Source organism: Pteropus vampyrus, unplaced genomic scaffold, assembly GCF_000151845.1.
Source record: "Pteropus vampyrus isolate Shadow unplaced genomic scaffold, Pvam_2.0 Scaffold14, whole genome shotgun sequence".
NCBI lineage: Eukaryota > Metazoa > Chordata > Mammalia > Chiroptera > Pteropodidae > Pteropus > Pteropus vampyrus.
The window spans coordinates 8,759,618-8,786,668 of NW_011888795.1; the positions used below are offsets into that span (position 1 = coordinate 8,759,618).

A 27,051-nucleotide genomic window follows, 5' to 3' on the forward strand; every position below is an offset into this window, starting at 1 on the left:
ACTATCACTATTTGCAGATGACGTGATTCTTTATATAGAAAAACCCTAAAGACTCCACAAGAACACTGCTAGAAATGATAAACAAATACAGTAAAGTTTCAGGATACAAAATCAGTGTTCAAAAATCCATAGCATTTCTATAATAATGAATTGTCAGAAAAATAAATGAAAAAAGAAAAAAACAATTCCTTTTGCAATTGCAACAAAAAAAATAAAATACCTAAGAATAAACCCAGTGAAGCATGTGAGGGACCTATATAATGAAAACCATAAGACTCTATTAAAAGGAATTGAAGAAGACACAATGAAATGGAAAGATATTCCCCGTTCATAGACTGGAAGAATAAACATAGTTAAAGTGACCTTATTACCTAAAGCATTATACAGATTTAATACAATCCCCATTAAAATCCCATCAGCATTTTTTAAAGAATAGAACAAAAAAATCCTCAAATTTGTATGGAAGCACAAAGGACCCCCTAATTGCCAAAGCCATCCTGAGAAAAAAGAACAAGACTGGAGGTATCACTCTGCCCAGCTTAAAATTATACTACAAAGCAACAGTAATTAAAACGGCATGGTATCAGCAGAAAAACAGACACATGGACCAGCGGAACAGAATTGAAAGTCCAGAAGTAAACCCCCATTTATATGGGCAAATAATTTTCAATAAAGGAACTAAAAACATACAATAAAGAAAGGAAAGCCTCTTCAGTAAATGGTGCTGGGAAAACTGGAAAACCACCTGCAAAAGAATAAAACTAGGCTGTTGTCTATCACCACAGACCCAGATTAGCTCAAAATGGATTAAGTACCTGAATATAAGACTGGAAAAAATAAATTGCAAAGAAGAAAACATAGGCACTAAACTCATGGACCTTGGACTTAAAGAAGATTTTATGAATTTGACCTCAAAAGCAAGGGAAGTAAAAGCTAAAATAAATGAATGGGACTACATCAAACTAAAAAGCTTCTGCACAGCAAAAGAAACTGTCGACAAGACAGAGACGACCATCCAAATGGGAAAATACATTTGCAAGCAATGCCTCCGATAAGGACTTAAAATCCAAAATATACAAAGAACTCACACAACTAAATAATAACAAAAACCAAACAATCCAATTAAAAAATGGGCAGAAGACCTGAACAGACACTTCTCTCAAGAAGACATACAGATGGCCAACAAACATATGAAAAAATGCTCAACTATGCTAGCTATTAGGGAAATGCAAATCCAAACCACAATGAGATACCATCTCATACCTGTTAGAATGGCTGTTATCAACAGGACAAGTAATAATGAATGTTAGAGAAGATGTATAGAAAAAGAAACCCTCATACACTGCTGATGGGACTGCAAATGGGTACAACCACTATGGAAAAACAGTTTGGAGGTTCTCAAAAAACTAAGAATTGATCTACCATATGATCTAGCAATCCCTCCACTGGGTATTTACCCCAAAGACTTGAAAACCCATATCCAAAAAGATATATGCACCCTAATGTTCATAGCAGCATTATCCACAGTGGCCAGGACATGGAAGCAACCAAAGTACCCTACGATAGAGGATAGGATAAAGAAGATGTGGTAAATATATACAATGGAATATTACTCAGCTATAAGAAGAGATGAAATACTGCCATTTGCAACAACATGGATGGATCTTGAGATAATCATGCTAAGTAAAATAAACCAGACAGAAAAAGTTGAAAACCACATGATATCACTTATATGTAGGATATAAATTTAAAAGCAAACAGAGATTCATGGACATGGACAGTGGACTAGTGGTTAGGGAGGATAGATAAGAGTAAAAGGTTCAAATATGTGGTGATGGAAAGAAATCTAACTATGGGTAGTGAACACACAATGCAATATATATATATATATATGACTTACTGTTGAATTGTACATTTGAAACTTATTGGATTTGGTAATCAATGTCGCCATAATAAAAATAATAATTAATAAAAACAAGAAATGACAAAAGGGTTATCACTGCAGATACTGTAGCGATTAACAAAGGTAATGAAGATATTATGAACAAATAGAAGATGACAGCCTACCAAAATTGACTCAAGAAGAAATGGAAAACTCAAATAATTCTATAACTATTAAAGAAATGGCATCAGTAATCAAAAATCTCACAAAGTAATATTCAATCCCAGATGATTTCATTGGCAAGCTATTACAGAAAAGTCAAGGAAAATATCACGTTAATTTTACACAAATATTTTGGAGACTATAAAAGCGGCAACGGTTCCTATATTAGTTTCCAGAGTCTGCTGTAACAAATGCCTACAAACTGGGTGACTTAAGCAACATAAATTTATTCTCTCAAAGTTCTGAGGTCTAAAGTTTATAATAAAAAAATCTACAATACCATTCTTCCTCCAAAGGCTCTGGGGAAGAATGCTTCCTTGCCTCTCATGGCTTTTTGTGGTTGCTAGGAATCCTTGTTTTGTCCTTGCCTTTTTGCTGAATCACTTCACTCCTCTCTTTACTTCTGTCTTCCAGTGGCTTTCACCACTGTGCCCAAATTTCCTTGATGGAGTATAGACCCACCCTAATCCTCTTTAACTTTTTACTTGAATACATTTGGAAAGATCCGATTTCCAAATAAGGTCACATTCACAGGTTATGAGTAGACATCATTCAACCCAGTATACTTGCCAACACCTGTCAAAGACAGTATGAAAAGTAAAATTACAGGTCAATTTCATTCATAAATACAGATATAAAAATCATAAGCAGTATATTATAAAATTGAATCTAACAGTATATAAAAGTGTAATATATCACTTTTACCCCAGAAATACCAGGTTGGATAAACATTAGAAGATCAATGTAATTTATCTTATTAAAAGATTGAAGGAGAAACAATCATGATTATTTCAAGAGATGCAGAAAAAGCATATGATAACATTTGATATGCATTAAAGATAAAAATTCTTAGTAAACTAGGCATAGAAAGAAAATGTCTTAATCAGGTTAAAATACCTACTTTTAAAAACCTGCAGCAAACATTAAACAAAATGATAAATTGAAATCTTTCCTTATGAGAAAGGAACAGACAAAGCTGGCTGCTATTTACAATTTTATTTGACATTGTATTGCAGGCCCTGGCCAGCCCAGTAAGGCTAGAAAAAGAAAGAATAGATATACCAATTGGATAGAAAGAAACAAATTTTATTAATCCACGTCTATGTGCCCAATCTCGTCTGATCTTGGAAGCTAAGCAGAGTTGAGCCTGATAAGTACTTGCATGGGGGACCACCTAGGAATACCAGATGCTGTAGGTATTAAAAACCAAAACAAAACAAAACCAGAAAATATGATAGGATAGTGCTTATGGAAAAATGTCAGAAAATTATTAGAATAAGAAAATTTAGCAATTTTGCTGGATAAGATAAATATTCAAAAATTAATTGCATTTCTATATGCCAGAAACAAACAGTTAAAAAGAGAAATCACTATACTCTTGTCTGTGGCTTGGTTTCTGTACAGTAAATAATTTTCAATAAAGGAACTAAAAACATACAATAAAGAAAGGAAAGCCTCTTCAGTAAATGGTGCTGGGAAAACTGGAAAACCACCTGCAAAAGAATAAAACTAGGCTGTTGTCTATCACCACAGACCCAGATTAGCTCAAAATGGATTAAGTACCTGAATATAAGACTGGAAAAAATAAATTGCAAAGAAGAAAACATAGGCACTAAACTCATGGACCTTGGACTTAAAGAAGATTTTATGAATTTGACCTCAAAAGCAAGGGAAGTAAAAGCTAAAATAAATGAATGGGACTACATCAAACTAAAAAGCTTCTGCACAGCAAAAGAAACTGTCGACAAGACAGAGACGACCATCCAAATGGGAAAATACATTTGCAAGCAATGCCTCTGATAAGGACTTAAAATCCAAAATATACAAAGAACTCACACAACTAAATAATAACAAAAACCAAACAATCCAATTAAAAAATGGGCAGAAGACCTGAACAGACACTTCTCTCAAGAAGACATACAGATGGCCAACAAACATATGAAAAAATGCTCAACTATGCTAGCTATTAGGGAAATGCAAATCCAAACCACAATGAGATACCATCTCATACCTGTTAGAATGGCTGTTATCAACAGGACAAGTAATAATGAATGTTAGAGAAGATGTATAGAAAAAGAAACCCTCATACACTGCTGATGGGACTGCAAATGGGTACAACCACTATGGAAAAACAGTTTGGAGGTTCTCAAAAAACTAAGAATTGATCTACCATATGATCTAGCAATCCCTCCACTGGGTATTTACCCCAAAGACTTGAAAACCCATATCCAAAAAGATATATGCACCCTAATGTTCATAGCAGCATTATCCACAGTGGCCAGGACATGGAAGCAACCAAAGTACCCTACGATAGAGGATAGGATAAAGAAGATGTGGTAAATATATACAATGGAATATTACTCAGCTATAAGAAGAGATGAAATACTGCCATTTGCAACAACATGGATGGATCTTGAGATAATCATGCTAAGTAAAATAAACCAGACAGAAAAAGTTGAAAACCACATGATATCACTTATATGTAGGATATAAATTTAAAAGCAAACAGAGATTCATGGACATGGACAGTGGACTAGTGGTTAGGGAGGATAGATAAGAGTAAAAGGTTCAAATATGTGGTGATGGAAAGAAATCTAACTATGGGTAGTGAACACACAATGCAATATATATATATATATATGACTTACTGTTGAATTGTACATTTGAAACTTATTGGATTTGGTAATCAATGTCGCCATAATAAAAATAATAATTAATAAAAACAAGAAATGACAAAAGGGTTATCACTGCAGATACTGTAGCGATTAACAAAGGTAATGAAGATATTATGAACAAATAGAAGATGACAGCCTACCAAAATTGACTCAAGAAGAAATGGAAAACTCAAATAATTCTATAACTATTAAAGAAATGGCATCAGTAATCAAAAATCTCACAAAGTAATATTCAATCCCAGATGATTTCATTGGCAAGCTATTACAGAAAAGTCAAGGAAAATATCACGTTAATTTTACACAAATATTTTGGAGACTATAAAAGCGGCAACGGTTCCTATATTAGTTTCCAGAGTCTGCTGTAACAAATGCCTACAAACTGGGTGACTTAAGCAACATAAATTTATTCTCTCAAAGTTCTGAGGTCTAAAGTTTATAATAAAAAAATCTACAATACCATTCTTCCTCCAAAGGCTCTGGGGAAGAATGCTTCCTTGCCTCTCATGGCTTTTTGTGGTTGCTAGGAATCCTTGTTTTGTCCTTGCCTTTTTGCTGAATCACTTCACTCCTCTCTTTACTTCTGTCTTCCAGTGGCTTTCACCACTGTGCCCAAATTTCCTTGATGGAGTATAGACCCACCCTAATCCTCTTTAACTTTTTACTTGAATACATTTGGAAAGATCCGATTTCCAAATAAGGTCACATTCACAGGTTATGAGTAGACATCATTCAACCCAGTATACTTGCCAACACCTGTCAAAGACAGTATGAAAAGTAAAATTACAGGTCAATTTCATTCATAAATACAGATATAAAAATCATAAGCAGTATATTATAAAATTGAATCTAACAGTATATAAAAGTGTAATATATCACTTTTACCCCAGAAATACCAGGTTGGATAAACATTAGAAGATCAATGTAATTTATCTTATTAAAAGATTGAAGGAGAAACAATCATGATTATTTCAAGAGATGCAGAAAAAGCATATGATAACATTTGATATGCATTAAAGATAAAAATTCTTAGTAAACTAGGCATAGAAAGAAAATGTCTTAATCAGGTTAAAATACCTACTTTTAAAAACCTGCAGCAAACATTAAACAAAATGATAAATTGAAATCTTTCCTTATGAGAAAGGAACAGACAAAGCTGGCTGCTATTTACAATTTTATTTGACATTGTATTGCAGGCCCTGGCCAGCCCAGTAAGGCTAGAAAAAGAAATAATAGATATACCAATTGGATAGAAAGAAACAAATTTTATTAATCCACGTCTATGTGCCCAATCTCGTCTGATCTTGGAAGCTAAGCAGAGTTGAGCCTGATAAGTACTTGCATGGGGGACCACCTAGGAATACCAGATGCTGTAGGTATTAAAAACCAAAACAAAACAAAACCAGAAAATATGATAGGATAGTGCTTATGGAAAAATGTCAGAAAATTATTAGAATAAAAAAATACAACAATTTTGCTGGATAAGATAAATATTCAAAAATTAATTGCATTTCTATATGCCAGAAACAAACAGTTAAAAAGAGAAATCACTATACTCTTGTCTGTGGCTTGGTTTCTGTACAGTTGGGATAGTAATAATAATAATGTTATGCTGCAAGTAGAAGAATGTAGTATAACACTTGAGAATGTGGGCTGTGGTCAAACTGCCTGAGTTCAAATCCATAATTTACCAGTTGTTTATCATATGTCTGAGCTAGTCACTTAACATCTCAAAGCTTTAACTTCCTTTTCTGTATAATGGGGATAGTTACACTGCTTAACCTATACGTTAAGAAAATTACGTGAGATAACTTAGCACTGTGCTTGATGTATTTATCCAAAAAATGTTAATTGCTATTATTACATGAAAAGCCATTTTCATCTAAAGTTACAGGAATGATAGGCCTAAGATTCACATTGAAATTCATTTTGTTTGCTAGAACCAAAGGCATCTAAATAATAATAATAATAATAATAATAATAATAATAAAATAATAATAATAAAAATAGATTGGCGTGTAAAAGATGATGGTTTGGTGAGAAAAAAACATAATTCCCCAGCTGGTGTTAGATGAGGAACAGGTAGCAAAAAAATATATATCTATATATACCAAATCTATCTATCTATCTATCTATCTACCTAAATAGATAGATAGATATAGATATACATATATGTATATATATGGAGAGAGAGAGACTGAACATAAAATAATTAACTTTTTAAACTTGTACCAAGTTTAATATTTTCAAAGAATATAGTGTTACAGGGGAAAACTCACTACATATAATATGAAAAAAAAGGGAAACGAAAAGTGATTTTACAGAATGCTTTCAATATTGCTTAAAATACATATACATTATAGTAAACTTTCATTTAATTCTCACATCAGTCATTTAAATAGGTGTTGAGACAAAAAAGTTAAATAACTTGCTCAAGGTCCCAAAGCCATTTATACATATACCTTGAGAAAAACTAAGAATTCATCAAATATTACATTGTTACATGTGTGTGGTGATATTTGGGGTGATCTTTAGGTTCTTTATAATTTCGTATATTTTTCAAAATTTCTACAATGCATGTTATTTTTATAATTAAGAAAAGCAATAAATTGTTATTGATCACAAAAAAATCTATTGCAAAAACATAATTCTAAGATGGTTGATTAACAAATAACTCACTAATATGTATGCATTTTACCCTGAGATTTTTCTATTGTAATTACTCATGCTCTTAACAAAGATATAGTTCAAAATTGCTATGAACAGTGTTCATGAGCAGTATCATGCAAAAAATGGAAGGGGCTGACTCAATCTCAGAATAATGGTCATTGTAGGAAAATCTCTACTCTCCCTCTCTGAATTTTTAATTGTTCTGAAGGTAGAATTGTTATTTAGTATATGGAAAGACAGATTTTAAAAGATTACAGGATTCCTTAAAAAGATTTGAGGATTTTCTTTCAGATCGATCTACATTTTCCAGGCTCTTTGTTCCTTTACTGAGTTTCCACCCAAAGGATGAAGTGTTTCATGGGTCCAAAGAGGTCTGAGTTTTTTTAAGACTCATTTGGTATCTTATCGTTATATAATAAAGCCCATGTATTTCTCAACTCGCTTTTCCTTGTCTTTGTGTCTGTAGGTGCTGATATCCATGGCTTCCGCGATCTTACTCATTCTAGCTTCACATTGGCACATATAATAGATGAAATGCAGAGAAATGAGAAGCTCATTGTGGCAGCTATCCAAGGCATGGCGTTAGGAGGGGGACTAGAGTTGGCCCTGGGCTGTCACTATCGGATTGCCCATGCAGAGGTAACAGCTGAAGCTCCTTATGGGATTTGGTGTGTGGGTTTTTCTTTAGGGCAAGTTTAACATGTAGTTATAAGCATCAGAGGTGATCATTTTTAAATGGGAAGCTTACTGGTTGACAATTCTTAGGTACTTCTAGCACTGGTGCTCAGCTATTATATACCAGTTCAGTGGTACTGGTTGTTAAAATGTTGAAATACATGCATGCTGGTTGGTAAATAGCTGCTACCCTGAGCCCCCGACTGTCTCTTTGCTTCTCCTAACCCTAGCCCTTGGACCTCCCCATGATCCACCAACTAAAAGGGAGCTCCTGGGTCAGTGGAGGGCCCCTAGGACTCTGCTCCAGTACTGTGGCTCATGTCAGATTTCACTGAGCCATGTTTATGCAATAAGAGGTATTAAATATTCCGACTGTTGCTCCTGAGTATGCATACTTATTTAAATTTTCATTTCCTATTTCTTAAGATTTCAGTTTTGTGGTCTCATAATTATCAGTACCTAAGAAGATACATTCCTATTGGAAAACAGCATAAAAGTAAATCCATTTGTTTCTGGAAATAGATTTAATTTGGTCTACTATGTAGAATGAGGTCTGTGATACCAGTCTTATAATGGTAACATTTTTGTAAGTATTATAGTTTTCTAATGATAAAGATAATAGTCTTCATTGTAATAGACTAGAATATACAGGAAAGTATAAAGATGTAAACTAAAATCACTATAAACTCACTGTTCAGAAATAAGCACTATTAACATTTGATTTTATTTCTTCTGGTCCATTTCCTATGTAATATTTTTTACAGTATTTTTTCTTTTGTAATTTTTGTTTTAAAAACTACATTTGGAATTTTATTGTATTTTGTTTATATTCTATATTTTATGCTAATGTCATATTTAACCTACTATTAATTATTCTTTATACATTCTGCCAATCTGCCTGTTACAAGAGTTCTATTCATTTACATTAGATAAGAAAGGACTGACTTCTGCCATTTTGCTATTTGTTTTTTATGTCATGTCTTTTTTGTTTCTCGGTTCTTCTATTAATGGTTTCATTTGTAACTAAACAGATATTTTCTAGTACTCTTTTAATTCTCTTGTTGTTTCTTTATATATATATATATATTTTTTTTTAGTTATTTTCTTAATGGTAGTTTTGCTGGATATTACAATTAATGTCTTAATTTATAACAATCTAGTTCACATTAATGCCAACTTAATTTCAATAGTATACAAATTTTGGCTCTCATACAGTTCTGTTCTCACTCCCTTTATGCTGTTATTGTCACAAATTATGTCATTATACATTGTGTGCCCATCTACATAGATTTATAATTATTACTTTATGTAATGGTCTTTTAAATCAGATAAAAGAAGAATTATAAACAAAAAATTATATTAATACTATCTTTTATATTTACCTATGGAGTTGCCTTTTACCACTGTTCTTTATTCCTGTATGTGAATTTGAGTTACTGTCTAGTATCTTTTCATTTCAGCCTAAAGGATTTCTTACAGGGCAGATCTGCTAGCAACAAATTCAATTTCTCTATATCTGTGAATATCTTAATTTGCCTTCATTTTCAAAAGCTAGCTTTGCCAATTGTAGAATTCTTGTTTCACAGCTTTTTCGTCTTTCAGTACTTTGAATATGTCATCCCACTGCCTTCTGGCCTCCATGATTTCTGTTGAGAAATTTGCTGTTAATCTTATTGTAAATATTATTTTAAAATATCATTTTAAATGGCTAAATTGTCATTATATAGATATATCATAATTTATTTAACTACTTCTCTATGTTGTTCTAATTTTTATAAAAGCTTATAAATAAAGACATATTTGAAGTACTCCTTTTTCTGTTTCTTCTACCATGACCTTCGCATGCCGGGTGCAGATCTAAGTTATGAGCAATAATAAACAAGTCGGGGTGAAATTAATTGGTGGAGGAAAAAAAATGGTGATTGACTGTTAGGAAAACCTCATGTGAGAGAGGCTCAAATATTCCAGGTATTTTGGAGCTCTGGGCATCATAATCTGGGTAAGTTGCAGTCTGTATTTAAATATCCTCCTCCTCCTATCCTCCTCCTCCTATCCTTGTACCTGTAAAATGACTAATAGAACTTTGGCCACTTTTAAATGGCTGGGGGAAGGGAGGGCGCTGTGATAAAGGACTCACGCTCACCCTCTTGTCTGCATTTAGGCTGATGCCTGACTTTCTTTTTTTTTCTTTTTCTTTCTTTGGGAACAGCTTTATTGAGATATAATTCACATACTATACAATTCACTCATTTCAAGTGTACGATCCAATGATATATTAGTATATTCACAAGGTTATGCAATTATTACCACGGTTGATTTTAGAACATTTTATCACCTTAAAGAGAAACTTCTTATCCTTTAGGAGTAATCTTCCATCTCTTTCCTCTACTAGGCAACCACTAATCTGCTTTCTGTCTCTATGAATCTCTCTATTCCATACATTTCATATAAATGGAATTATACAATATGTTGCCATGACTGGCTTCCTTCACTTAGCATGTTTTCAAGATTCATGGATGTTGTAGCATGTATCAGTACTTCATTTTTTTCTGTGGCTGAATAAAATTCCCCTATATGGATATACCATATGTTGTTTATTCATTCATCAGCTGATAGACATTTGTGTTTTTTCTAATTTCTTGGCTTTTAGGAACAATGATGCTATGAAAAGTTGTATAAAATATTTTTTGTGGGCATATTTTTATTTCTGCTGGGTCATATGGTAACTCTATGTTTAACCTTTGAGGAACTGCCAAATTATTTTCCAATTTTTATATTCTCACCAGCAATGTATGAAGATTTGTATTCTTTACATCATCTCTAATGCTTGTTATTGTCTATCTTTTTTTATTATAGCCATCCTAGTGGGTGTGAAGTAGTCTCTTGTGGTTTTGATTTGAATTTTCCTGATGGCTAATGATATTGAGCATCTTTTCGTGTGCTTATTGACCATTTGTATTTCTTCTTTGGAGAAGCATCTATCCTTCACACACTTTTAATTAGATTATTTGTCTTTTTATTATGGAGTAGTAAAATTTCTTTATATATTCTAGATACACAATTAACAAATATTTTCTCCCATTCTTGGGTTGTCTTTTTACTTTCCTGGATGCCCAGCTTTCAGGGCTCGAGAGAGCTGTTTGTGGAGGCTCTTATTTTTGTTGACTGAGACAAGTCATAATAGAGTCAGGAAAAAAATGTTTAAGAAGCTAGGGATGTGTTTCAACATAAAGAATTGGGGACAGCACAGCTCTTTCTATACTGTTAATTAAATGAGAGGGTGTGCACTAATTTGTCCTATGGAAATTCTTGCTGAACTCTCTGAAACAATGTTTTTGAGAGTTTGGCACATCTCAGGGATTGCTTGCCTTGACTCTGCATCACATCTCATTCTAATGACCCTCATGTCCTCAAACTTTGATAGGCTCGAATTGGCTTACCAGAAGTCACAATAGGACTTCTTCCTGGTGCAGGAGGAACCCAGCTTCTCCCCAGACTGATTGGAGTTCCTGCTGCACTTGACTTAATTACCTCAGGTCAGTACAAACCCTGCTAACAACTATCTAGATCAATGTGAGGAACTGGACTAGGAATTAGAAAAATCCTGGTTTGACCATTTCCTACTTGTGTGATTTTAAGAGCATACTTTAATTTCTTTGACTGTCAACATTCTCCTCTGTAAAATAGAAAGAGTACCTTCCCTGAGAGCTCAAATGTTACCATGAAGAGTGCCTTCTAAATGAAAGTGTATACAAAATGCTAATCACATTTAGGGTTTTATTATAGTTCAAGTGTCTACTCATGGACAGTGGTGTCCTAGACATGGTAATAACTTCATAAGTTTCAGCTTTATATTATTATTCCCATAACTGTTTCTATAGAAAATTAATAAGTAAATAGATTTGGATTAAATTAATAAGAAAATAGCTAACATTTTCTGCTCTTCTAAAATCTATAAGATTTTATAGATTTTATGGAAAGTGAAGAGATAATAGCATCAACTACTGCTTCTACACAGTTCCCTTAAAGTGTCACCTGAAAACAACTGAATCTTTAGCAGTAACCACAAAAGATATACTTGAGCACATTGCAGTTCATTTCCTGATGTACTGTGTTCAGTCAGGTGACAAGTGCCCTGCCCTTCTGGCTACTTTTACCTTCTAGGGCCCGTCCTCCTTGTTCACTGAACAGCACAGAGAGCCTCTGCTCTGTTCTCTTAGAGCTGCCCTAATAAAATTCCTTATGATCATTCATGGGAAAGGGATGCCCCCAAACTCTAGACTTTGAATATAAATGTGAGTCTGCTGAAACAGGTTAAAGAAAACAAAACTTTTAGAAAATTCACATTATTCTAAATTAGAAAAGAAAAATGTTTATTTATTAAATAAAAACACCTTGTTTAAAATTAAAACATTAGCCAAAATTATTTATTTTTGAAGCAATAAAAAGAAAATGCAATAGATAACAGACAACTGAATCAGCAAAATGGAGGACAGAAATACATTTATAGAATTCAGAAGAACTTAACAAAAAGGTAAAGTGTAAATGAAGGCAGCTAACATAGAAGGTATATAATAGAGGTCTCTGCTATGAATAATAAGAGCCTCCCAAAGTATGAAGCAAAGAGGTGAGAAGTAAAAAAGGAAAAAATAGAAGAAACTCTTCAGTTAGGAACTAGAATCAGAGACTGTATTTTAGGAAACACATCATTTTACTGGGAAAACTAATGAGCTCCCGGTGCCCTGATGTATTTTGTTAAAGATTTTAAATTTGTAGGAAACAATCTCGCAAGCTTCCAAAGGATAAAAACAAAATGCAACAAAAGGCTACTTTCATAATAACTAAAATCACTCCAGCCACAAATAAATCTTAAATGCACGGAACATTCATATACTAAGATTCTAAATAATCTTTAAAATGATCATCTAAATCAGGAGTTCTTATAGTGTGATTCAAGGATTGCTGGGTATGCCTAAGACCACTATGAAGTCAGAACTATTTTCATAATAATAGGACATTAATTGCCTTTTCCAGTCTCATTCTCTCACAAGTATACAGTGGAATTTTCCAGAGGTTATTTTATGACATGTGCTATCAGAACAAATTGAATGCAGAAGCAGATATGAGAATCCAACTGTCTTCTATTCATCCTAACATGAAGAAATTTGCAAAAATATAAAATAATGACACTCTTCTCACTAAATTTTTTAAAATTTGAACATATAGTTATTTTGCATTAAAATTTATTTATGTTAACATGTAATTGGTTTATCATGTTGTTTTAAAGTGATTTAATAAAGAAACATTTTTAAAGTTCTCAGTTTTAATTTCTAATACAGTAAATATTGATAGAAATAGCCCACATAAACAAAAGCTCTTTGGGGTCCTCCATAATTTTTAAGAATGCAAAGGGATCCTAAGACTAAAAAGTTTGAGAACTGTTAATTGAAATTCATATGTTTTGACATAGAAACCACAATACAAAACTGTATACATAAACCAAATTGCTTCTCCTGTAATAAAGGGGAGTTAGAAAAAATAAAAATATTACATTTCTTGTCACCAATAAATTAAATTATAAATTGTTATAATTTAAGAATATAAACTATTTTAAGTATCTAATGTAGGATGTATAAGAGGATGCCTACAATTGAACTTACTACAGAAATTCAAAGCTCAGGAGACAGTTTATTCTGCAAAAGACAAAATAGAAAGGAAGCAGAGAAGCATAAGATATAGGGGGAAATCATAATACAGTTGACCTTTGAACAACATCCGGGTTAGGGGCACCCACTTCCACACAGTCAAACATCCATGTATAACTTGACTCCCCCCAAACTTAACTACTAATAGCCTACTGTTGACCAAAGCCTTACCAATAATGTAAACAGTCGAGTAACACATATTTTGTACCAAAAATCTATTGTATACAGTTTTCTTACAATAAAGTACACTAGAGAAAAGAAAATAAGAGAAAATGCATTTACAGTACTGTACATATTTATTGAAAAAAAAATTCATATATAAGTGGACCCACGCAGTTCAAACCCATGTTGTTAAGGGTCAACTATAGTGTGAAATGAGCCTTTAAATTCTAAGATTTACAGAAATTAAAGCATGTGGGCGAACATTGAGGAATCTTGTGGCTCTTTTCAATATTAAGTCTGAAAGGCAAGAATATCTTGGGGGACATCAAGAAGAAATCTGGCTTCTTAACAAAAGTAAGTGAACTAGAATTGGCCCTTTCCAAAACACTGCTGCTTATAGAAATACCACTATTTTTAACCTGATGAAGAGAAGTAAAAACAGTAAGAATATGATGGCTTTTGATTTGCATGAAAAAAAAAAACAGTGAATTAGAAGAAAGCTAACATTGGAATCGTACACCTATCTTTTTAAGTAGTCTGTACAATTTTAGGGGGCTTTAAAATGACATCTGGAAAGGGTTCCATGTAGAAAATTTTTTCTAACGGTTGGAAAAGAAAGCCATGAAGAAAATTGGAAAAGAATGAGATTACCCAGCGTGGAGAAGTCTGAGTGAGCTTCAATTGCCCCGGGGTTTCCTTGTAGTAGCTCTAGGCAGGGCTCTTACTAGAGTCCCGTGGACAGCGGTTGTCGGCTACACTGAGGGCAGCACAAGAGAAAACAAGCTGAAATTTTAGCATGAAGATTTGGGTTACATATACAGAGCCAGGTCTTTAGGTCCCTCGCATGGAATAAAAGTACCTGGTACCTCATTGACTCTGTAAGAATACTAACCCATCCTGTGGGTAGCTCATGTTTCCTCTGGTTGATTGACTCAAAGATCCTTTCAGTACCCAGATTTCTATCTTCCAATTTTTGTCTACTTGGTCACCTTAACCTGGGGAGGCTGATTCACTCACCTCTTGCCCATTTGTAGCTCTTTGAAGCACTAATAAGAACCAGAAATGGAGGGTCTGTCACAGGGATGGCATCCACCATCACTTCTATAAGAGCATCAAAGACTGTGGAATTGTTGCCACCAACACTGATTTGATCATCACTTTGCAGGAGGTGAGATGGTATTGGCAAGAAAGCAAGTAATGTGTCAAACTTCTGAAACCCCCTAGCGCTGCCATTCTAATACCGGAGGTTGCCAGAGCCACTACGGCACACTAGATGCTTCTGGTACCACCATCACCAGATCAGAAGTTGCCACCCGAGAAGTGAGATTTAAGCTGCTGCTGCTTACTGTCACTAACTCCAGACTGAAAACCCTTAATAGAGCACTCCAAATTGTAATCCTGAAGTTTTTCTTGGTCACACAAATAGTAAAAGGTAGAGATAGAGCTCGAACCCAGATTTTCTGGTTACCTCTGCAGTGATCTTTTTATTACAACATTCAGTGTGGTGCTTATTTATTTTCTTTAACAATAGATGTTTATATCTAGAAAAGGTACCCTCCCTACTATAAAGACTAATGCTTTTGCTTTAATCTCACATCATTCTTTGCCTTGTTTTGTTTTAGGAAGACTTATTTTGGCAGATAAAGCATTCAAGCTGGGGATTCTAGATGAAGTTGTGAACTCAGACCCAGTTGAAGAAGCAATCAAATTAGTCCAGAGAGTTTTAGGTAAGAAGATAATAAAAATAGCTCAAGATTGCAAACAAGTTAAATATCCATCTTAGTAAGAAACTCCTTAAATATCTTATGGTACATCCATGTGATGCAAGATGATACAGTTTTAATATGAATGAGAAACTATGTATTGATATAGCATGAGAGCCATGATATATTGTATTATTAAGTGAAAAAAACATCATTGTGTATAGTGGTTTACCATTTGTATAGTAAGGAAAGGGGGACAGAATTGAATGTCTGTATGGGGAGAATATATATATGTAACTGTATATAAAATATTTCTGTGAGGATTCATAAGAAATGGTTCATGGTGGTCTCTGGGAATGGGGCTGGTCAGTCAGGGGTGCAGCTGGAAGAATTCATTGTTTACTCTTCTGTACCTTTTAAATTCTTATTGAATGAATGAATTATCTATTAAGAAATAGAATTAAAGTTAAAACAAGCAAATAAACATTTCAGCAAAGAGAAGACAGGCTCTGTAATTTACTACAGTAGAGCCATGGTTCTGTCAGTGAGCTATATTCTCTTTCACTGGTTTCTCATTTTATAGATCCATGACATTCCTGTAAGAGTTCTTCAAAGTGGCACTCCTAGAGGCTTTCTTTTTCTTTTTTCTTTGTTGACTTTCTTTTGAATTTATGGAAGTTGGCAGCACAATGGAGATGGTTAAAGAGTGTCAGAAAAAATAATTGTAAGGAGTGCTGAGTTATAGGCAGAGCAGGGTGTTCACCTCCGGGCTTAGTGGTAGACAATGGCTCAGTGTCATTTAAAGACATTCTTTTGAAAAAGTTATTCTTTTGTTGACTCTGGCAGGGACCAAACACTTCTGAAATAATCTTTCTTTTTGTGGCTCTAGCTAGTTACTGTTTCAGTGCAATAGTAAAAGCTTGTATTGGAGAGGTCAGGAACTGTAGGGAGAAAATACTGGTGACTGATAAAGAGAATCAGCAGGTCTTTGCTCCAAATAGGAATGAGTTTCCTGCTTTTTCTGCCTTCCAGACAACCTTCACCAGGTTTTCATCACTGGTTTCATTGTACCTCATGAGAGGGCTTATTTGTTTTGTGAGAAATCACCTGATTGGCCAACAGCAAAGGCTATTTACATTTGGAGGTCCCTAAATAATTTTTGGTTTGGGGCTTAAACAGACCTATGTCTATTATTTATATTCGTGGTTTTAGTTTGTAAAAGATGTGATTTTAACAGGAAGTTCTTTTTCTTAACTGATTTCCCTAGATTTGGCTTTGAGAGTTACTTCAAGAGTTGGTGAGAATTGTTGGCCAGTACATTTATAAAATTGTCTGTTTTCATCTTTAAAATTTATTTAATTTTAAAAATTAATTTAAATTGAAAATTTAACCATATATTTTTAATTTATAAAAATGCTACTCAATTTCAGCAACATTGCATAGTTTGTCCACTTGGTGGCATTCAAATATTGAGGAAGAATCAGCTGCTTTAAAACTTGGTAATTTACCTGTTAACAGGAGGGAGGTAATTCTGTGCTTTGGACAATTATGTATAACTATTTTAAATTAGTCATGAAGACTATGTAGAAATATGCAAAATTATTTGTATATAAAAATGTCTAAAATATAAATGTACATATATTGTATAATTATAGCTACATAGAATATGTATAAATACAGACAAAAATTTAAAAGAAATATGCAAAAATAAAAAAACAAGTAAGTTTTACCCCAAAATTTTATAAATGATCTTTGCTTTTGTTTTGATTTTTTTCAGCTTTATTGAGGTATAATTTACATACCAAAATATCACCCATTTTAACTGCACAGACTGATGAATTTTTGTAATTGTTTATGGTTGTGTAGCCACTGTCACAATCAAGATATAGTTCTGTCACCCCCAAAAGTATTTCATGCCTCTTTCCAGTAGATTCCCTCTCCTGCCCCTTGGCCGCAGACACTGACCTGTTTTCTGTTATAGTTTTGTCTTTTTAGAATTTCATATAGATGGACTCACATATATAGTATGTAGTCTTTTGTACTTGACTTCTTTCACTTAGCATAATGTTTTTGAGATTCATCCATGTTGCCTCATGCATTAATATTTTATTCTTTTTTTTAATGAATGAATAGTAATCCATAGAATGGATATATCACAATTTGTTTGTCCATTTATCAGATGATGCACATTTAGGTTATTTGCACTTAGAGCTTACACAAGTCTTTGTAGACATATTTACCTTTCTCTTGGGTAAATACCTAAGAGTAATATTACTCGGTCTTATGGGAAGGGTATGCTTAATTCTTAAATGCTTTTTAAACTTGGTGATTAATGAAAAAAAATTAGTGCTTTGAAAGACACTGATTTTTGTCAAACAAATTTTGAAAAAGATAGGAAAATAATATGACGAGACTGAATTTAACTAAGCTCCTATTAAACTGTAGGTAGTGTATCCCGTTAGAGGGCAGATGGGCAATCATGTATTGAAGCTTATTCATACCTTTGACTTAGTGTTTCTTTTCTTAGGAGTTTTTCATAGAGGAAGAGTCACAGAAGTACCCAAAGACTTGTGTACAGTGATACCCACTGAAACTTTATTTATCATTGTAAAATATTGGAAACACTTCACATACCTAATTGTAGGGGATTAGTTGCATAAAAGATGATAGATGTCAATGAAGCAATCCCATTCTGCCAAGAAAAATTTCCATTTTTTAATAAAGTCAAAGAACTTGGAAAAATGCTTACATGTAATATTTAAGTAGAAAACAGCCAGATAGCAAGTTGCACAAATGTGTGTACGTGTGTATATGTCTTCATATGCATAGTTACATAAGGAAAAAAAAAACTTTTAACAGAGGTTATATTTGGGTGGTAGATAATGAAGATTCTTGATTTTTTTTAAATAAAAAATGTTTATCTTTCCCTAATATCTCAGTCATTAAGTTTATCCAAAAGAAAAAGGGATGCCTGGTCAGTGTGGAAGAGGTACGGTCTGGTAGAAAAAAGGGCTCAGACTGGAAGTCAGGAGACTTGGATTCTAGTCACAGCCTTAGCTATATGGACCTTAACAAATCAGCTTTTTGAGCTTTATCAGTAAAAGGAAAATGTTCAACAAAATTAGTTGCTTTCAAATCCTGTTCTGAGGCACCACAGGCTCCAAAGGTTGGGCTTCAGTTTTTCGTTCTTGCTATAACCTGGGCAGTAGCACTGTGTCTCTTAGGGCGTTTAGGGCTTAGAATCCCGTGGAAAACTCTGGAACTTTTACAGTTTCTTTCTTTTCTTTTTTTTTTTAAATGAGTTCACTGTTTGGAATTCTATGACGTCTTGGTATTGCTTTGTAATAGATAAATGCTAGAGATACAAGGTAGAGAAATAGGTCAGATCAATGAAGGACTAGCTCAGAGAACCTTATCTACATTTGCCGTTTATTACCTTACCAAATGTATAGTTTAGCTAGGCTTATCTATTTTGCCTGTCATTTCCATCTAAGGTTTTATGCTTTTCCTTTCTTTTGATATTTCTCTGCTTTCTTCTTTTTCTTTTTGTTTGCCTTTAAATATATCTATTAGTATATGGTTATTTGGCAGAATGAAATTGATGGATTGGTTTGAAGGACAGGCTCTACAAAACTCTATAATGGAAAATATATTTATATTTTATAATAGATATTTATAATAGATATTAATAATGACATACATATTAATATATTTAATGACAAAATATATTAGTAATAAATATATGTACATTTACAAATCTGTAGTTATGTGAAGCTCGTACAATTGCCTTGATCTCGAGCAATGGTTCTCAAACTTTACTGTGCATCAGACTCACTTGGAGGGTCTGTTAGATTGTAGGGCCCAACTTCTTGCTCTCTGAGTAATTGTGTCTGGGGTGGGGCCCAAGAATTTGCATCTCTAGCAAGTTCTTAGGTGATACTGATGCTGTGTTAGGCTCACACTTTGAGAACCATTGACATAGAACCACTGACATAGAACAAACAAATGGAGATAATTTTTCCTAGTTTTGACTTTTTACATCTGGCATGCCAACACTACCTGAACTCTTAAAGAGATCAGTAAATCAATTATGAAAGGCATGGTTAAAAATATACATGTATGGTTGCACACCTTGTGAATATAGTTAAAACCACTGAATTGTAAACTTTAAAATGGTGACTTTTATACGTGAGTCATATGTCAATTTTTAAAATACATGTAAAATTTTTTTACCTTTTCCCACTTGTGAAAATATTTCATTAATTCATCCTATTCCCACTCCTATCCCTATCCCAAAACCCCACTGCTGAAAAGTTGACCTAAATAAACAACAAAAGGAAGAGATTAGGAACACTTATTTAGTTTCCACATCCAATGGGAAAGGAGAGAAAGAAGGGAATTTCCAATGGGCAATGTTGCAGTCAGCAATTTTGGAATCAGTTATGTGTGGGAAGAGGGGGTTCTAGAAGGTTAGCATGTACCTAAAAATATGATTTGGGAAGTAGATCCAAATTTCTCTACAAACTTAACATGTATCCTGGCGAGTTAACTGTGAAAGTTAATTAGCTTTATGCATCTTAATGCTCTTGTTATATGAAGCCTCTCAGACTACTGCAGTGCAATAGATTTAGCAGAGCAATTCAGAATTACTTGGCCAAACCAGATTGCTTTGGCTAAACCGAGGAGAGGAGGGTCCTGTAAAATGCTATTCATTTGCATTTGCATTTGGCCAGCAGCCTCCTTTTTTCCCAAATGGAGTAAGAACTCTTGTTCCCACATGAATGTTTCTGGTAGGAAGATGAGTGTGGGCTGTTATTCAAAGATGGGCATAGGGGACATCCAGCTGGGAGCCTCAACTCAGGAAACTAATGCTCTGCTTTTGTCTCTGTAATGAACCCTGGCCCTGTCCTGTGACTGCACTGGGCTATTTTAGCCATTTTTAATGATTCTCATTCTGCCTAAAGACCTTGGTCTATTTGTTCATTTTGATTTTGTGGCTTAAAAAAAAAATCTTAGTGGTTTCATCTGCCTTTCTCTTCATTTTATCTTTTGTGGTTTTTTTGTAATTTATTTTTACTATCTATGAACACTTATATAACATGTTTCACGAGAGCAGAGTGACCTGCCTTACATAGAAGGTCTAAACAAATGTCTAATTTAACTTCCTTTTGACATACTACCCAACTTCTGTGGGTGACCTCCCAGAAGCCTGGAAAAGGGCAGTTCTGTCTGTTCTTTGCAGAGCTTCTATGACAAACACAGCTTACTATTTATGAGAAATTGAGAAGACAGAGCCCTTTATGTCTTAGGAAATCATTTCTAGAAATGGCATGTTGTATTTCTCTTTTTCCTAGGCAGAGAATATCTCTTCCCGTCAGTTTACCAGAAAAGAAAGAGGGAAAATAATTACCTCTTCTTCTTCCATTAGGAGCATGATTTGGTTATTTTTTTAAAAATCTAGACTTGAATATTATGCCTTAGGAAACCTTGAAGAATTAAGAAAAAAAAATGTGAATAAGTCAAGGAAAGAATGCAATTATAAGCATATTTGAATCACTAATTAGTTCTTCTCCTCCCCATTTTCCTGGGCAGTGAGTGTTGGTGCTGAGTTGCTCACACTTGCCTTTCTTATTATGTAGATACAGCTGAGTGACTTTAAAACTACCAAGACTCTAAAACTACCAACTGTATAAGAAATACACTTTGAAAACACCAGACCTGATGTTTTCCCAAAGGGGAAATTCTGAATATATTTTGTAGTAATAAACCAAAGTTGTAAGATAATAACATCCTTCAGTTATAGCTATAGCGAGAAAGGGATAAGAAATCGAACAGGGAAAAACCATCAATTATGATCCCAACTCTGCAGTGGATGAACTTCACTTGGCTGTAGGCTGGTCTGGACAAGAGCTGTGGCTAGCTCCCAGAATCTCCATCTGCAGTCTGAGAGGGTCTGAGTATCCCCAGGATAACAAGATGATGCTGATCAGCAACACCATTAAGCAGCCTTTGCTTTTTTTTTTTTCTTTCTTTCTCTTCTCTTTTCTTTTCAACTTCTAGCCCAGGGTAAACTTACCCAGAGCTGTAGCTGTCCTTGATATGGTGGCTGACATAATGCTCTGCTCTTGCACCTCTCAGAAGCTACACCTCAAAATCAAATTGAATTTTTTTATGTACTCATGCCCAGGCCCCACACTTAAATATTCTTTTTTTAAAAAATTTATTTATTTATGATTATTTTTAAATATTCTTAGCTGAGTCTACAGTGGGGTCTGGGCATCCAAACTTTTTAAACTCCTCAAATACTCCTGATATATGTTGCGGTGCTGAGAATTAGCTCATTATGGTGGGCACAGTGGCAATGTCACAAGGACAGAGAGCCACTGTAAGTTATCCCAACCTATGCCTGTTCAGGGCATAGATTGTCCCAGCTCCCTCTTTATGCCACAACACTGACAGCTTGGCTCTCTTCCCTCATTCACTTGGGCAACTTCACACTTGTCCTCTCCCTTCTCCTGTCTTCACTGTCCACTCTTGTCTTCCTTTTGGGCCACCAGAAATTAAATCAGCTACAGGCCCTAGGAAGGTTTCTATGCTTCTCTGCTGAGTTTGCCTTCTCATATATTGAAGATTGGGCTAAGTCACTGGATAAATGAGCAAATAATTGGCAGCCTGTTGGGTAGAGTTCATATTTTTCCAACAATAGCAGGGTGAACAGGGACCACATGCTGCTAAGTGCCATCTTTTATTTCTTTCCTGAACCCTTAACATCATATAGGAAAGCATCGGTTTAAAAATCCATTCTTTTCAATTCTATTTAGTAATCAAGAATTAAAAGAATATGCTTCTCTCCTAGGTTAAAAAAAAAAAGATTGAGATTATGCAATGCCTCACAGATATACTTCCAGTGTGGACATAGTTACATCCAATCCCACTCTCTCTCTGTTGGACACATAGTAACACACGAATGCCAGACAGGCACACGGTCATAAGTCTTTTTATAGTAAAACTGCTTTATAAGATCTTGAAGAAATAGTAGCACTTTTTAGAAAACAGTTTCTGGTATACTGTTTTAGAAAACAGTTTTGATAATGTAATTTGTTACACCTTTATTTTATGCAAATTTTAGTATCATTCTGTTGAGTTTTTTAAAAAAATAGAACCATAAGAGTTCTGAATAGAAATCTATACATAATATACATATATGAAAATATTCATATTTTTATGCTATTAAATATTTATATCCAAGAACATGGGCTCTTTCTCTTTATTAAGATCTTATTTTATGTTCTTCAGTAAAGTGTTACATTATCTTCTTAAAGGTCTTGTACCTTTCTTGATAAATTCTTTTCTAGGTATTTTTTAACAGCTTTAATGAGGCATAATTTACCTTATAGAGTTATGCAACCATCCCCATAAATCAGTCTCAGGACTTGTCCATTATCCCCAAAAGTCCTTTCATGACCTTTTGCAGCTAACTTCCACTTCCACCCAGAGCCCTAGGCAACCATAAATCTTTCCAAGTCTAATGATTTGTCTTTTCTGGACATACACTATAAATAGCATCATGTAATAGATAATCTTGTGTATCTGGCTTCTTTCAGTTAGCATAATGTTTCTAAGGTTCATCTGCATTGTAGCATGTGTCAGTAGTCGCTGAGTAGTATTCCATTGTATGGCTATATCACATTTACTTTATTCATCAGTTGATGGATATTAGATTGTGTCCAGTTTTGAGCTATTATGAATAATACTTCTACGAATACTCATATACCAGTTTTATATGGATATATGTTTTCATTTCTCTTGGATAGATTCCCAAGAATGAAATTGCTGGGTTGAATGAAAAGTTTATGTTTATCTTTTCAAGAAACTGCCAAACTTTTTCTGAAGTAAATGTACTGTTTTACATTCTCACAAGCAATGTATGAGGGTTCCAGTTACTCCACATCATAATCAACATTTGATATTGATGTCATTTTGATTGTAGTCATTCTAGTGGGTCTATATTATTTATCTATAGCTGCATAACAAATTACTCCCAAAATTTAGCTCCTTAAAATCAAACATTTATTAAAATCTTATAGTTTCTGTGGGTCAGGAATCTGGGTGTAGTTAGCTAGGTCCTCTGGTTTAGGATTTCACATAAGGTTACATTCAGGGCTTTGTGAGGACTGTATTCATCTCAGTAGGTGAATGGGAGAGAATCTGCTTCCAAGCTCACTTAAATGGGTATTAATTAGTAGGAGTCAGTTCCTTACAGTCTCTTGAGCTGAGGGCCTCAGTTCCTCGCTGGCTGTTGGCTGAACGTCTCCTTCAGTCCTTTGCCTCATGGACTTCACCAAAGGGCAGCTCACACGTGGTAGCTGGCTTCTATCAGAGTGAGGAAGTGAGAGAGCAAGATAGGGAGAGCAAGACCCAACCCAGTCTTTTTATAACTTAATCTCATTATATCGTTAAGAGGCTGCTTACACATTCATTGTGATTTTAATTGGTATTTCTGTAATGACTAATGATGTCTTGTCACATGCTTATTAGCCATTTGTAAAGCCTCTTTGGTGAAATAGCCACTCAAGTTTTGCCCATTTAAAAAATTGGGTTGTTTGCTTTTTTATTATTGAGTCATCAGACTTCTTTATATATTCTAGATACAAATTCTTTATTAGATATTTGATTTGCAAATTGTATTAGTTTTCTATTACTTTGATAAATTACCACAAGCTTAGCAGTTTAAATAACACAAACTTGTTATCTTACTAATCGATAAGTCAGAAATCTGATAGGGGTTCTCGCAAGGCTAAAATTCAAGTGTTAGGAGCTGCACTCCTTTCTGGAGGCTCTAGGGCAGCATCCATCACCTGCTTACTCCAGTTGAGGGCAGAATTCAATACCTTGTGTTGTAGGACTTAGGTCCCCATGTTCTCGCTGGTCGTAAACAGAGGGCCATTCCTAGCTTCTAGAGGCCACTACATTCTTTGGTTCTTGGCCCATTCCTCTGACTTCAAAGCCACATCATCACCAATAGGTTGAGTCTTTTTCCAGGTTCTGTCTCTCTGACCCTTCCTCATCAAATCTCTTTCTCACTAAAGCTTGGAAAGGTTCTCCTATTTTAAAGACTCATATAATTAATTAGATAGGGCCAACCTCAACAACACAGGGTAATCTCCTCATCTCAAGATCTTTAACCTTAATCACAAATGTAAAGTACCTTTGCCATGTATGGTAATAAATTTACAGGTTCTGAGGATTAGGAACTGCACATTGGGGTTTGGGGAAAGGGCAAAATATTTTTTCCCAGTCTATGGCTTATCATTTTATTTTCTTAACAGTGTTCTTTAAAATATAGAAGTTTTTAATTTTGATGTAGTCCAGTTTATTGATTTATTTTTCTTTCATGGATCATGCTAAAAACACTTTGCCTAACCCAAGGTCACAAAGGTTTTTCTTATGTTTTCTTCTAGAAATTTTTATAGTTTTAGCTCTTGAATTTAGATTCATGATCCATTTTGAGTTCATTTTTGTATATAGTGCCAGATAAGGATCTAAGCTTATTTATTTGCTTTTGCATGTAGATATCAAATTGTCTCAGCAGCATTTGTTGAAAAAAACTTCTTTTCTCTCTCATTGAATTGTTTCGGCATCTGTGTTAAAAATCAGTTGGCCATAATTTTAAGGATTTATTTCTAAACTCTCAATTCTCTTTCATTGATTTTATGTCTATCCTTGATGAATATCACACTTTCTTTTCCAGGTATTTTTAAGTTTTTTTGGGTTACTACTAGGAATGTAGTTAAAATCATTTGAATCTAAAATATTATTAACTCAGAACTGTTTTCCTTAAACTGACTGACAGATTAATATTCAATCTATTATAAAATTATCTTGACGTTGGAATAAAAGGAAAATGCTGCTTTTATGCCAGAATTAGATAACTTGAAATTGCTTTGGATCGATTAAATTTTTATGGAACTAAGCTGCAAAGATGTCAGAGGCTTTGGTATTGGTGTTACATTAAAAATCTTAATGAATAGTATTTAATTTTCTACTTTGAATTTCAACAGATTATTGTTGTTATTATTATTATTTACATACTTTCCCTCAGTATGAGTAACATTTCCAAAGATTTGATTTTCTTTCTTATTTACTTCAGATCAACCTCTAGAATCCCGTAGACTCTGCAACAAGCCAATTCAGAGCTTGCCCAACATGGATTCTATTTTCAGCGAAGCTCTTCTGAAGATGAGGAAAGAGCACCCTGGCTGCCTTTCTCAGGAGGCTTGTGTCTATGCAGTCCAGGCTGCCACACAGTATCCCTATGAAGTGGGCATCAAGAAGGAGGAGGAACTGTTCATGTACCTTTGGAAATCAGAGCAGGCGAGAGCCCTGCAATATGTTTTCCTGGCGGAGAGGGAAGTAAATAAGTGGTCAGTTCCCTCTGGAGCATCCTGGAAAACAGCTTCTGCACGGCCCATCTCCTCAGTTGGTGTTCTCGGTACGTGTAAAGGTGCTACTACCACTTTCTTAGGGCCACCAGGTGCCAGTTTCTATGCTAAATATATTACATATGTTAGCTTACTTAATTTTCACCCCAGCCCATGAACTATCTTCATTTTATGTGTGAGGCCTACAGATATTAACCTTTTCAACAAGGAGCTAAACACAAGTGATATGAGAGCCTGACGCTAGATCTGTCTGAATCCAGACTCTGGTCATTTTTCATTCATCCCAACCTCTTCCCTATATGAATCTCTCACTCTTGGATTTCCCAACGATGATTACTATTAGTACCATGTCTCAAGATGTGACCTGTCACTCTATAGCTAGGTTTTGGAATGAAGTCTCTGTCTTTCTGGTCTCTGGAACCATTCACTTCTCCTGATTCAAAACCACTGTCCTCAAATCCAACTGGACCTTGAAACAGTCTTCTTTCCTCAGAAGCTCGCTCTCTGATTGGCTTCTTTGGGTCACTTTTCTAAGCTTCACTTGCTCTTAGTCTTGGCTCAGGAATGGTCTTTAGTGGATTTTAAACCCCGTGAGATGAGAAATAAAATGTTATATGTTTCAGTTCAATGTCTATCCTCTTTGGGAAGAGGTTCATAGTTTACTAAAAGCATCAACTTTCTTAACCTTCCCCCAGCTCTCTAGCACCCAATTTGGAGGGAAAATGCCCACTCTGCTTCTTTTTAGTCTGTTACCTCAGTCGAGTTTTGGTATAAAACAGCATGTCTTTAATACAAATACACTGTGCTTTTTTCCAACACTGACTGCTCAGTTTTGGTTTTTTAAGGAGGTGGATAAATAGAACTATGAGTCTTCCTTTTTTTTTTTTGTATTCTTTCAGCAACACCAATATTTGTTTA

At 34.4% G+C, this 27,051-nt stretch overlaps 1 protein-coding gene across 1 annotated transcript in view; it reads left to right on the forward strand.

Moving 5' to 3' along the window:
- The window catches only part of EHHADH (enoyl-CoA hydratase and 3-hydroxyacyl CoA dehydrogenase), a 48,322-nt gene that overhangs the window by 13,444 nt on the left and 7,827 nt on the right, over positions 1-27,051 (forward strand). Inside the window, exons 3-6 of the mRNA XM_011382181.1 lie at positions 7,913-8,085; positions 11,546-11,657; positions 15,611-15,715; positions 25,842-26,183. Coding sequence (XP_011380483.1) covers positions 7,913-8,085; positions 11,546-11,657; positions 15,611-15,715; positions 25,842-26,183 — 732 coding nt within the window. The remainder of the gene's footprint in view (positions 1-7,912; positions 8,086-11,545; positions 11,658-15,610; positions 15,716-25,841; positions 26,184-27,051) is intronic.